At 49.8% G+C, this 13,875-nt stretch overlaps 1 protein-coding gene across 1 annotated transcript; it reads left to right on the forward strand.

Moving 5' to 3' along the window:
• Positions 1–134: 134 nt before the first annotated feature.
• Positions 135–12,264, forward strand: SCNN1G (sodium channel epithelial 1 subunit gamma). The gene is made up of 13 exons (XM_055709856.1): positions 135–231; positions 446–776; positions 1,595–1,889; positions 2,294–2,487; positions 3,438–3,541; positions 3,998–4,161; positions 7,132–7,230; positions 8,450–8,567; positions 9,054–9,132; positions 9,218–9,275; positions 9,635–9,696; positions 9,898–9,973; positions 10,383–12,264. The coding sequence occupies exons 1-13, from the start codon at positions 201–203 to the stop codon at positions 10,770–10,772; spliced, it is 2,001 nt and encodes a 666-aa protein (XP_055565831.1). The 5' UTR covers positions 135–200; the 3' UTR covers positions 10,773–12,264.
• The last annotated feature ends 1,611 nt before the right edge of the window (positions 12,265–13,875 follow it).

A 13,875-nucleotide genomic window follows, 5' to 3' on the forward strand; every position in this document is an offset into this window, starting at 1 on the left:
CCGTGCCGCCCACCGGCGGGCCCGTGGGGCTCTTGCTGGCGCTCGCTGCGACACCCTGCCCGCTCCTGCCGGCCCCGGCGGCCGCCGTGGGGCGGCGCTGCGCGGCCACCGAGCGGGGGCGGGGCGGGCCGGGGCGGGGCGGGCCGGGGGTAGGGGCCGGGGCGGCCGCCCGCCGTCCCCATCGGCAGCGGGAGCGCGGCATGGCCCCGCCGGGACCGGAGGGCGGCCGAGGTGAGGCGAGGCGCCGTGCCTCGCAGGACGCTATTGCCCCCGGGACGCGCCGCTGTGGGGCTGAGAGCCTGCCGGTGCGGGGGGGGCCGGGCTCACGGCTCGGTGCCGGGGGAGAGCGGGGCCCCCCCCAGTGCGGGGGCGGCTCCGGCGGCGGGAGGGCGCCGGGCCCCCCGGCCCTGGCCGTGCTCAGGGCCCGCGCTGTGTCTCCCCACAGCTACCGCCGGTGCCATGGCCCCCGGGAAGAAGATCACGGCGCGGATCAAGCGGACGCTGCCGGTGAGGGGCCCGCAGGCGCCGACGCTGAGCGAGCTGATGCGGTGGTACTGCCTCAACACCAACACGCACGGCTGCCGCCGCATCGTTGTGTCCCGGGGCCGCCTGCGCCGCTTCATCTGGATCCTGCTGACCCTCAGCGCCGTCGGGCTGATCCTCTGGCAGTGCGCCGAGCTCCTCATGAATTACTACAGCGCCTCGGTCTCCGTCACCGTCCAGTTCCAGAAGCTGCCCTTCCCCGCCGTTACCATCTGCAACATCAACCCCTACAAGTAAGGCACGGGGGGCGCTGGCGGGAGGCCGGCCCGGGCACCCCCCCGCGGCGAGCCCGGCACCGCGCTGGCAGCCCCGCGCCGCCCCCGCTGCTCCGCCAGCCCTTCCCAGCCGCGGGGTCTCCCTCGGCGGCGCCCCGGGTAGCGCCCACCTCTGTGCTGTGCCCGGCACACCGGGTTACCGTGGCGCCCCTCGGCTGTTGCCTGCTGAGCGAGGCTCAGTCGCTTCAGCTTGCCGCTCCAGGCAATGCCCGGGCAGCTCCGTGGTTCTCTCCAAATTCCCTTCTTCCCGGGACCAAAGTCCCAGGATTGCAGACAACGGTGTCTGCCAAAGAATGGGAAGGGAACATCCGTCGCCTCTCTGTTGCCTCCTTCTTTCCTTATAGGATGCTTTGACGTTATCAGTCAACAGTACTTTTTCTCCTGCCAAATTACACTTTACATCGATATCTGTTCTGCTGCCAGCTACCCACCCTGGTCCCAGCAGGTGATCCAGCTCTCCAGTGCCTCTTGGCATAGGTGCAGAAGTTTTATTTCCACGTGCTCTGCCTCCTCGGGTTTGCTAACACAGCCTCCAAGGGGCTTGGGAATCTGTGAGGACTTTCTCTGTATTCGCTCTGCTTTGCTTCCTATGGTCCACTCTGAGAACTCTCCCTGGGCATAGCTATGGTAGTATGTGGTAGTAAGAGGTCGATGCGAGCCCATGACAAAGATTTCTGTCCTGAGCAATGAGATTCGCAGCACAGCGGCCAAAACGCTGCAGCGAGGTGGTGGGGTGAGATGGGACGTCACTTTCTACCATGTTGTCTCCAATGCAGGTACAGTTCCATGAAAGACTATTTATCTGAATTGGACAAAGAGACAAAAAAAGCTTTGGAGACTTTCTACGGATTTTCAGAGGGCAAGTCCAAGGTGCGCCGGTCAGTGGGTGAGTGGAACAGCACAGGGAGTGACTTCTTCAAACAGATCCCTCTGCTGAAGTTTGAGGACTTCTCTAGGACAGCAACTGACCTTCGCAGTGGCCACAAGAGGAAAATAGAGGGCAGTGTCTTTCACAAGGATTCGTCCATAGTGAACTCTGGGGATTCAAATGATATCATCGGCTTTCAGCTGGTGAGTGTCACTCTTCCTTGGCCAGCAAGTTCCTTGTGGGGCAACAAAGGGGTGTTCTGGGTTGGTATCCCTCCAGCCAGTTTTACTGCTTGCTTAGGTGGCTTTATTCCATCTGCTCTTTCGCCCGTGCAACCATGGCTGCCTGTGGATTCGTCCCCGGCACCGTGGAGGAGAAACACCTTCCTGAAGTCTGCCCAAAGAGACTCGGTGCCTCCCGTGAGCTTTGCTTTGGGCCTGAAATACTTGATCATCTTAGCCCTGCATGAAGGGTCTTTGATGCCCCTTTGTGCCACTGTAACTTCATACCTGGTTATTACTGCGGAAGAGAAACAGTATCACACGTGCCTTGTAGAATACATAATTTCATTTCATCTGAAACACTTTTTCCCCTTTGTAATTATCAGTGCGATGCAAACAACAGCAGTGAGTGTGCACTTTATACATTCAGTTCTGGTGTTAATGCTATCCAAGAATGGTACAAGCTGCATTACATGAACATCATGGCACAGATTCCCCTGGAGACTAAAGAAAAATTGAGCTATTCTGCTGATGACCTGCTACTGACATGTTTCTTTGATGGCCTATCTTGTGACAAAAGGTCAGTGCCTGCCAGCTTAACAGGTTATTTCCAAGATATGTAATATATAGGAACTGAATATTTGGTATTTGCAGCAGAATAATTGTTAATTCCAGCAGGAACCATTTCCATATTTAAATGAAGGCAAACATTCGCGTCTTTATGAACTTTGATTGATTATGCTCTTTAATTTCATTTGTCTTCGTGTTCTGCTGTCCACGTTTCAGTTAAACCTTTTTTTTTTTTTTGGCAGAATCAAATCTACCTGCTTACTGTGGCAGTACAGTTCTTGTGTGTCCGGGTAGCAGGGGAGTCATCCCTTCATACTAGGGGTAGCAGCAGAGTTCTCCCATGCAGTTGTGGGGATAAGATGGCACATGTACACGTGTTTAGCGGTTTTCCCACTGCCATGCACAAAGCAGGCTGTGCTGTAACTCATTACTGAAGGCATTTTGTGTCTGTAATCACACAAATGCAGAACGTCTTTTCTTGGAATGAGGACATTTGCTCGAGTGGGAGGGGGTATTCACAGGAAAGACAGGACTCTGCTTGAATCACAAGGGTGTGTCCTCAGCCTCCCCAGCGTGACAGTGGCTCTGACATCTTTTCTAAAAAAATGAAGATTTGTGTTCCTTTAGGCACTTGGCTGTCAAATGAGAGGACTTTGTCGTGTTCCCCCACCACCTTCCTGCTAGTTCTGTAAATCTGCTTCCCCCAACCTCTCAGCCCCCATTCCCACATGAAAACCTCCTAAACTTTTAATTTCCTCAGGCTATTAAACCAGATCATATTTCCATGTAGTTTAAAGATACTAAAAGATCCACACTTTCAGCAAAATAAATTGCTTGGGGGTGGGGGGGCCGGGAAGAAAGGAAACGCCTAGTCCTGCTATGTCTCTGCCAAAACAACATCCCCCAGCCTGCCGATTTTCTCGCTGCAGAGGGCAATGTAACAGTATTTGCTTCTTTCAGGCACTTCACTCGTTTCCATCATCCCCTGCATGGCAATTGCTATACCTTCAACAGCGGAGAAAACGGGACGATCCTCAGCACCTCCACGGGAGGCAGCGAGTACGGTAAGGGAACTGAGTTTACAGAGGAACTATTCGATAACAAGCGGTTCAGCGAACTGGATCCTACTGGAGAGTGATTGATGTGTTGGCTCTAGATTTGCAAGCTGATTGGGGAAATGCTTGTTTGAACTAGTGCAAACTATTGCCAGAGAATACAAAGATAATATCATTGCATCACTAATGTTTTCCATCTGAAATGACTGCTTCTCAGTTATATAACTTTTAGAGTAAGTGTCCCCGTAGAACGTGGTTGAAATTATTTGTTTGCTGTACTTGGGACCGCAGAGGGACGTTACTTGCTGTGAGTGTCTCAGTGTAGCTCTGCAAAGGCTTTGCTTGATTGTTATAGTTCTACTTAAGTGCAGGTAACATTAAATAAACTGTGCTGTTCTCCCAAACCAGAAAAATTGGCTCTGGCTTCCGGTGTAACTCTGCTCCTACCTTGTCTCTGTTCTTCAGGATTGCAGGTTGTTCTGTATATAGACGAAGCAGACTACAACCCCTTCCTGGTGACATCCACAGGAGCCAAGATCATTGTCCATGACCAAAACGAATATCCCTTCATTGAAGACATTGGCACAGAAATTGAGACTGCAGCGGCCACCTCCATAGGAATGCACTTTGTGAGTGACAGCAATCTTGTTTCCAGGTGCTCGGCACCATTTCCTTGAAACAGATGTAAATATCAACCAATATGATGTTTGAAGATATGATGTTTGAACGTAGCCAGCAGCTGGAAGGCATCTAATACCTCACACCTGGGCAGCTGAAGTGCCCCAAGGAAAATCCTGTGATAGCACTGTGGAAAAGCAGGTCTTTATAAACCAGACAGCTATTGGGATTTTGTTTGTTCTCTCCTTCCTCCAGCCCCTTGGCTTCCAGGGGATTTTTGTTTGTTTGTTTCACAGCAAAATCCACAACCACGGAAATGTGTTGTTAAGTGCCTCGTTTTTCTTTAGCAATAAGCAGAGAGTTTGCATCCCACACAGGTTACATACAGGGCACGGGGGAAGAGAATGAGCTCGAGCTGTGGGTAACACCTGTTAGGGTCAGGTCTGTAGAGACAACTGCAGCGCAGCCCTTTTAACTGTTTTGGGGGCGTAAGTCTCATTTTGCTGAGTTTTTGCTATCCCAGCTGTAAAAAAACCTCGTGGGCAGTGACTGCCTTTGCCAGCTTAGCGAAGCATCTTGCTGTTGCTGTCAGCCAGGGCAGGGAGGGCTTCAGCTCCAAATTTACCCAATTAGTGTAGCACAGACAAGGCATTTGACCCAAGGGGCTTCTTTCTGTGGTGGAGAAATGAAAGCGGTGCCATCTGGCAAGCCAGACTTTCCCCTTTCATCTGGATAGGCTGTTAAGTGAGCATTTTAGTTCTGCCTTTTCTTCACTGATGGTTGAGTCAAATGCATCAGCCACCCTGCTTATCTGTCCTGGCTGGGTGTGCCAGATCTAGATAGTTCATGCATTAGAAAAGACATTAAAAACAGGGCTGATGGTTTTTAAAATGTGCAAATACTTAACTATCTTCCAGCTGTCTGGAAAACTATGGCAGCAACTGCTTGGACTAAGCGGCTGTGATAAATGTTACCTAACAAACAAAAAGTGAATAGGAGGTATTGAAACCAGAAGGATGTAAAGGAGGCAAAGTCTCGCAAGACTGTTCTTTATAACTCTTACACCGCACAGGAGAAAGTCACTGCAGGCAGAGTCTCAATATTTAATGTATTGTTTTCCTGGCACAGTAGATTTGGACTGTTGCATGTAATATAAAAAAACAAGATGACCATATCTCGGTGGCTATGTTTAAAAGATTTGGCATGAGGAAGTGATCTGATTACACCATAATGTAACAGCTGACGTAGAAGCTGGACATGATTTCTGGACTCAAAACAAAAGCTGATGATCACTGTACTGCCAGTGAAGGGATACTCCAGAGAGCCTGCCAAGGGGGGTCGTGGTTGTCAGGACAGGGCTGCAGCACCCAGGTGCTGGATCAGTCCTTGTACCCGCATGCAAGTACATGAAGGAGGACACAGCAGACGTGTGCCACACACACCGCTGCTCGCTACAGGCTTGAGGGTGGCAGTCACAGTTTCCCAATTCGAACGTCAGTGTGTAGGTTATCGCTCACGTATTTCTGCTGTGTACTAGGACTTCTCCCCCCGCCTCCAAAAATATTCCAAGATGTTTGGAATGCAAACAAGGCATTGCTTGGTAGGAGTTTCAGTGCTTTAGTTAAATATTTAGTTTGGAAATTATTTCAGTACCTGAATGAACAAGTAAGCTTTTGTAGGAGTATAAGCCATGACAAAAAAATTCTATACAAAGGATCCATCATCTGCTGAAAGATACAGCAGCAAACTGAGGCAGGTGTCCTGGCATTAGACTGTCGGCGGAAGCTAAAAGCATATTAAAAGCTGGTTTCATTCAGTTTTCAGAAGTCATCCATCTCTGATATTGAAATCCCATATTTCTGTGTTGCCTCCAAAGAGAGATCTGAGCATCCTCCTAAAAGACCTGACTTGCCCCATACATGCCCATAGCCTTCTATTGCTGCAGATGAAAATGGTAATGCTCGCTATCAGGCTTGACCCAGTAACCTGTAGATCTATAGTCAGTGCCTTAAAGGTAAGCAGGCATTTCTCAGGTTCCTACTAAATTGATCCTTTGTAGGTATCAGCCCCTAATTTTAAACTCTGTAGAGAAAGATAGGTGAATGGATTCTTAAATGGATGACATTTGTTGTGGTTTCAGGCCACTTTCTTTGTTATGAAGTGGATAATTACTGCAGAAAGATAGTAAGAGTTTAGGGCTGAGTGGGTAAGGCAGCCTGCAGGAAGCAGATGATGTAGCCTGAATCAGGTCTTGTGCATTTGAGGTCCCAGCCCTGGTTTCAGCAGACCTTGCAGGCACAAGCACTTGACATTTCAGAGCTCTTTTCTCTGGGCAGAGACTGCAGAACAGGAAAAGGTGTTAGCATTCATCATAGAAGAAAGGTCAAAGCAGTACCTGTAAAAAGTCCTGAAGGAGATAACAAGCATCTGATACAAAGTGATTTTAGAGGGGTGCCATTGAGTGCTAGTGGAGCCTCAAGTGCTGTTTTACCCATAGAACAGGAGCAGCCAATGCAACAGCAGCTCAGGAAGGTGTGGGTCTTCGTCAGAGCAAAGCAAAAAAAAAACAACCAACAAACAAACAAAAAAACCAACCCCCTTTCCAACAAAATGCAAATATATATCCAGGATAAATGATGCATAACCTCTAGGACTTTACAATGAGAGAAAACATATATAAATTACTCTGCTTTGAAAAATTGTCAGCATTATGATTATACCATCTTGGCATTCCTGCAGAGGTTTTCAACAAAGACAGCAGGTAATCCAGCCAAAGCAGTGTTTTAGGAAATAGGTATTACCAAAAAAACCCACCTTGTTTTGGCAAGTGGTTGACAAATCATTTGAGATGGCAAAAGGTAAACATGCTCTTCAAACCCACCCCATCACTTACAGTTTCAGAATTGTGATGAACTGCCACTAAATCCTTTGGTTTCTTTGTGAATTCCAAAACCCAAGGTTTGTTCTTTTCTGGTTCTCAGACTCGGTCTCGCAAGCTGAGCAAACCCTACAGTGACTGCACAGAGACTGGTGCTGACATACCAGTAGAAAACCTCTATAACAAGAGCTACTCACTCCAGGTAAATCTGTTATATATATTTTTTTACCAGTCGCTTGAAAACTACCTTCATATAAACCTTTATAATATTCCTGTAGTTCAAGATCTGAGATTGTGACTAGTCCAGGCATAGGGTCACTGCTTTTAACCACTGATGTAAAATATCACAGCACTTTTCAAAATCCAAGTTTTATTCTTAAGTGGTTGATGTTTGAAGTTCCCTTAGGCGCCCTGTTAGATAAAGGGAGAACATCAGCTCATTAGGCAATTTTCAAGCAATGTGAGACTGGAAAATATTGGCCAAGTAAATGTTGCAGCTTAGTAACCCTTGAAGCCAGAAATTGTGACCTTTAGGACTCCAAGAATAACAGATACCATCTAATCAGTATCCAGATAGCAGGATGTTTGTTTACAGAGTAAGTTTCCACTAATTTTGCATGGTTTCTGTAATTGGGTCCTCTTGGAGAGTGTCAGTTGTTCTGGCACTCTCCACTTGAAGAATTGTAATTATATTAGCTGCTGCCTACTGCAAAGCCTGTGGCTAGGCTGGGTTTTTATTTTATGGGGTATTATACCTGAAATCTGCTGTGATGTATTGCCAGGTAGGATCACACAGACATTATCTCAGGTTTTTAATAACACTACTTCACCGAAACTCAGTGCTCAGGAAGGCTGGGACTGGGACCAACAGGCTTGATGACTGGGATTTCAAAAAGAGAAGTTCAGTTCCTGCTTGTTCCAGCTGATTAAGTGTTTTAGCGCAAAACACTGACTCTATCACGCTATAAATCCTTACAACTTCAGGTCTCCAAATATGCACTAACACAATTTGGTCGAAGCTGTGAACATTTTCACCAGTGAGTCACTTCCCACACCTAGTTGTTGATTCATGGACCGCATGCCGTGGTAGACAGAAAACCTCCTCCTTGGCTGTGGAAAGAGCAATAGCAACACTGAAGCTTTTGGTGTCTATAAGAGAAGTGGGGGCATTCACAGAAACCACCTCTGGGAGGAGGTTATATTCTTATTTCTTGCACTAGAGCCTAAATCCTCCACAGCACTTTCTGCCTGTATTTGTATTCACTAACAACAGAGCGTGAAGGCCGAGAGAAACAGGGTTCCCATCTTACCGCTACTATCATAAACAGAGGATGTTTTTAGGTGCATATGAGCCTGGACCTTGGTGCTGCAGAAGCACAGCAGACTGTGCTTCTCACCAACTCCTGGTTTATCTCCCCCAGATCTGCCTGCACTCCTGCTTTCAGAAGGCCATGGTGGACTCGTGTGGCTGTGCCCAGTATGCGCAGCCCTTACCTGCTGGGGCAGAGTACTGCAACTACAAGAAAAACCCCAACTGGAGTAAGTATTCAAACACCTCTCGCACTGCACGTGCCTCAACTACCCGATGTGAGCCACATCCGTCCACAGCATGATCCCTGGCCAGCACAGCTCTGCCTGCACCCAGCACCTCCCCAGCCACACAGTGCTCTGGGAAGAGGCAAATCTGCCTTAGCCCACTTAAGACCCCATACTGCAGAGCCTTAAACTGCCTCTCTTATTTAGATTGACTTGTTTCTGACGGTTGTCCTTATTGCTTGTCATCTGTGCACACCACAGAAGCGTCAATGGAAGACTTGACCGGGTGAGGCAATTGTTTGTGCCTACAGCAAGTGACAACCACTTCTCAGAGTATTTTGCAATATTTATAGTGTAAATCTTTTTATTCCTACCACGTAGGTGATGGCCACAAAGGCTACCTACACCCCAGAAGCTCCACCGCAGCACAGGTAGCAAAAGATCATTGCTTTTCTTTCCAGCTTCCCATACACATGTCCTTTCTTGCAGTGTACTGCTACTACAGGCTGCACGAAAAGTTTGTGAAGGAGCAGCTGGGCTGCCAGCAAATCTGCAAAGATGCCTGCAGGTAAGTCCTGCCCACAACCAGAGATAAAATGCTGTGTGTGCATGGGAGTTCAAGCTCACAATTGACAGCCTGTCTCTCTCTCCAGCTTCAAGGAATGGGCGCTCACCACCAGCATCGCCCAGTGGCCATCCACTGTGTCAGAGGTCAGTTCCTAATTACACTCCGCTGTGACAGCAGCACGGCATAACAAGGCATTAAATAAACCCGGCAGTTCAGCGCAGAAGCAGTGGGGCCCTGGGGTATTCATTAGCACTTCGATGATGCTCCTCCCAAAAGCTGGGTTTGTAACATCCAGGTTAGGGCTTCCCCTCCAGGAGCTCACCATTAAACTAAAATTTGGCGTGTGGGATGGGAGATCACCTCGGAGACAGGTGGCCCATCACATACATTCAGTTCTGGCACCCACACTGGTCCAAGGAGCTATGGAGCGTGAGCGCCATTTCTGAAGGATTTCTACACAAGCACACACAGCTATAGCAGTATTTTCTGTCATGTTTTCCAGGACTGGATGCTTCGAGTTCTCTCTTGGGACAAAGGGCAAAAAATCAACAAGAAACTGAACAAGTAAGTTTCCATGTATGTGTTTCTAGCTTGCACCTCAAGCTCAGATATAATCTCAGCAGCCCTAATGATGGCAATTGAGGAAAAAGCTCCCTTAGAGCGGCCCAGCCCTACTGGTCCAACTGGTTATTTGCATAGTTTTTCAGTATGTTTCATGTTATTGTTTTACTAAACCCTCAGCTTGCCTTCTGTTTCTCTTCTCAGGACAGACCTTGCAAACCTCATGGTGTTTTACAAAGACCTGAATGAGAGATTCATTTCAGAGAATCCTGCCAACACAGTAAGCGAGCGCAGCATGTCCCTGCTCAGCCCCAGGAAGACGTGGCTCTTCCTCCCAGACAGGCTGGAAGTTTTCGTCTGGCCAGAGAAGTGGTCCCATCCAGGCAGGGGCAGGAAACTGTTCTTGGACAGTGCAACCCAGGGCGCCCAGTCCTGCCCTTTTACCTGGGGCTGCTTTTCTAACTGTCCAGCCCCAAACCCTGCACCGGGGCAGCCTGAGGGCTGCCCGAAGTAACTGCAGCAGCAGAGGATAACACAGGCAGCAGAGGAAGGACCTGCTGCATTTAGTAGTGCTCAGGAAAGCCTGGGTGCCCTAGCTTGGCACAGCCTCCCTGCATGCCATAACCGTGCCGTGGATGTGTGCCTGGCGCCCACAGGAGCCAATAACCTTGTGCTCTCTTCTCTTCCAGCTTGTCATTCTTCTTTCCAACTTCGGAGGCCAGCTGGGCCTTTGGATGAGCTGCTCAGTTGTTTGTGTCATTGAGATCGTCGAGGTTTTCTTCATTGATTCGCTTTCCATCGTCATGCGGCGCCAATGGCAAAAGGCAAAGAAATGGTGGAACGACCGCAAACGGGACCGGTCAGGGAAGGCTCCACAGGCCAGTGATCTGGAGAGGCAGGGCCACGACAACCCCGTCTGCATGGATGAGGACCTGCCCACCTTCAACACCGCCCTCCGCCTGCCGTTGCCACAGGATAACCCCTTGCCCAGGACTCCCCCCCCCAATTACAGCACTTTGCGGCTAGAGACTGCCTTCACAGAGCAGCTGCCCGATACGCTGGAGGCTGGGCAACACTGACGCCTATTTATCCACCCATCCAGGTGCCAAAATAAGAGGTGGGTGCTGGATCCACGTGTCCAGGGGTGAAAGGCATGCATCCAAATGAGCACTGAAGGGCTGTCGGGTCAGACCCTTATTCAGGGATTGAACTTGCAGTCAAAGCTTCTCTGAGCAAAGCTCAGACACAAAAGCCAAGGGCTCAGAGACATTAGGAATTTCAAGCAGCATCAATTCTCAAGTTAATCACTGCAGGACGTGGCTGGAGCAGGATGTGGCACTGAGCTGGGATGTCTTGCCAGACAGAGGCATGCATTAGCAACCAACTGCACACACCCCATTATATGCGGGCAGGAATTACTCCACAGCGGAAGATTGATGCCACATGGAGTATTTATGCTAATTGCTCTCTGCTGTGTGGCTTGACTTGTGGGAAAAACCCAGGGCTTTCAGGAATGTAGCATGACATTTGTAGGAAGGGGTATGACAGAGGTCTGGGAAGAGCACAAAATGGATAAAAGGAAAGCTCTTAAGCTGAATTTTGATTAGGAACCTGATTCTAGAGGTGGCCTGAAGGGCTCCTTGTTCTGAGATGGAAAGATAGGATAGCCATAGGTGTGCTTGTAGAGCAAGTTATTACACAGAACTTAAGTCATCCCAAAAGAATCACCTGAAAAGGGCATGAAATCTAATTCAGATCACAATGATGAACTGCATACTCTGCAAGCTTATTTCATTTAACATCACTTAACCCGGCCATTAAACACCACCTCAGAGGAGCTCGTTAAACAGCATGTGGCCTTGGCCACACGTGACTTCCCAGAACCCTCAAAGGGAGCTGGCTGCTCTTCCTGCTCAACCCCAGGCAAGGAATTCCCTCCTGCAGCCCCCTGGCTCACCACCCCGGCTGCCTGCCCCGGTGAGGGGACGGTGAGGGGACAGAGCCAATCGGAGCTGCCCAGGGCTCTGCATGCAGCCCTGAAAGGAGGCGGCCAGAGGATACATCTGCCCCACTGGTGCGTCACCCACATTTCATATGCTCCCTCCATTCGATGGTACTGCATTAACCCCTGCATTTTACCTCCTGTGCTACTTCCATCGCTCCAGATCCTCCCAGTGCTGTGGGCAAGCTGGAGGCTGCTGCCTGCACCTGCCAGGGGCTTGTGGAGAGACCTGGGCACCCAGCTGAGGTGGCAGCACCCTCCCCCTGGCTCCCAGCCCTGCACCTGACTCCTACCATTGCCAATTTTTGGCTGCCTAGAGCACGCTGTATAGATGTTGAGGATGAATATAGCCTACACTGGGTTGGCTGCTTAGGGTTCTATAGAGCAAGAGTGATTCAGGGCCTGTGTGTGTTTGTGTGTGTCAGAAAGTTTTTCTTTTCCTTTCGCTTTATAAGCTTATTTTATTTAGGACAGTGAGAATCCAGAAAGGTTCTTTAATGTGCAATAAAACATATTTTAACTGAATTATTTAAATAGCTGATAAACTGAAAAAAATAAAGATATATTTTTGAATAACTGCTTTGGTTTGGGTTTTTTTGGTGGGTTTTTTTGGTGGGTTTTTTTTTGTAAATCAGCGATAGGTGAGTTACTTCCTTGCAGGCATCCTAAGAGATTATGAGACTTGCCTGTGCCTGCCCTGGGGCTGCCAGGTGCTGAGCTCCTCTGCAGAGGTCCGGTGTGTTGCAGGCTGCTGCTAGACCTGGCTGTGGAGTAGGGTGGGGGTGCAAGCATTTCAGAAAGCAGCATTAGCCAGCAAGGTGACTGAAGGTGCTGGAACCTCAGGTGTCCCCAGGCAGTTCCACTCCTGGACAGTCCCTGGGAGACTGCAGGAGAAGAGAACGGGGTTTGCTCTGCCTCAGAGCCCTTTCTCTAACACGGAGAGAGGTGCCCAGTGCAAACCATTCCTTGTCCCCATCACCTCTCGAACACAGCAGCAAATAACATTGCTTGTTCCACTGGACTTGCCCCATTTGCGGCAAAACGGACCCAGAGAAAAACAGCTGCTAGTGCAAGCCAGGGCCACCTCCCCGTTTGCACTGCAGGCATGAGCTGTCGCGAGCACAGCGGTGGTACAAACAGCAGCAAACTTCAGAGCCAGAGAACGTCTTACAAGAACCTCCTTCCTTGCCCATTTGTTGGTCCTTTATCCAGGAGCTGGTTTGGCTCAGTGACACCTGCCTAAGGCCCTTCAGAGGCAGAGCTGCTGGGGTCCGTTCTGCTTCCACCCCCTCAGAAGCACAGCCCCGATGTACATTGCAGGAGCAGGGACACCCCCCTGGGTGATGTTCGTTGCTTTTTCCCAAGCAAGCAAGCACTGCCAAGCGGGACATAACCACGACTCTTCTGTTCCTCATCTGTACCTGCGTGTGCAGTGGTGCTTGACAGAGTGCAGCTCTCCGGGGGACTGCAAGGTTCGCTCCCTGCTGCTTGCGGGCGGTGCCAAGGGGGGCTGTAGGGTTGCAGCTCGCTGCTGAGCCTGCTCACACAGGGCTTCCTCTTCCTCTCAGGCTGCTCAGGTGATTCTGCCCAGCTCCCAGCAACCCTCTAGCACCAACAGCTGGGTTCAATCCTGCAATCACCTCCTGGACAGGGAGAAAACTGCCCACAGCTGCTGCCCAGAGCATCATGCTGCACTCGGCTGCTACAGTCAGAGAAAGGGCTGGGGGCTGGTGCAGCCCAGGACCAGCCGAGGGGACATGGCTTCAGAGGGCAGCTGTGTCCCCAGCACTCCTCAGCAGCCACGCTTCCCACCACAGCAGCAGCCAGAAGCTGTGTCGTGCGGATGCCGCAGGTTGGTTCCTGAGTCTTTCTTTGGGTGCCGGAGGATTTGCCACACAGACAAAGCCTTCCAGTAATGCATTTGCTAGAGCAAAGCCAGACCTTGGTGAGGGCTATAAAGCAGATGATGCTTCAAACAGTGGTTATTTTAGAAAGCCTTGTATTTTTAAAGGCTTCACAGGGCAAAACAAAATAAAAAGTTTTGAAATAAACTAAGTGGTGACAATCCTGCAAGAAAGCCATTGTACTGATGGGTCAAACTTCATGCCCGGCAACTGCAGTTCTAATAAGGAAAATATCACCTGGTTGAGAGCAAGGCTGCCCAAGTGCCCGCAAGGCCC

This window comes from Falco cherrug, chromosome 4 (assembly GCF_023634085.1).
Source record: "Falco cherrug isolate bFalChe1 chromosome 4, bFalChe1.pri, whole genome shotgun sequence".
NCBI classification, from domain to species: domain Eukaryota; kingdom Metazoa; phylum Chordata; class Aves; order Falconiformes; family Falconidae; genus Falco; species Falco cherrug.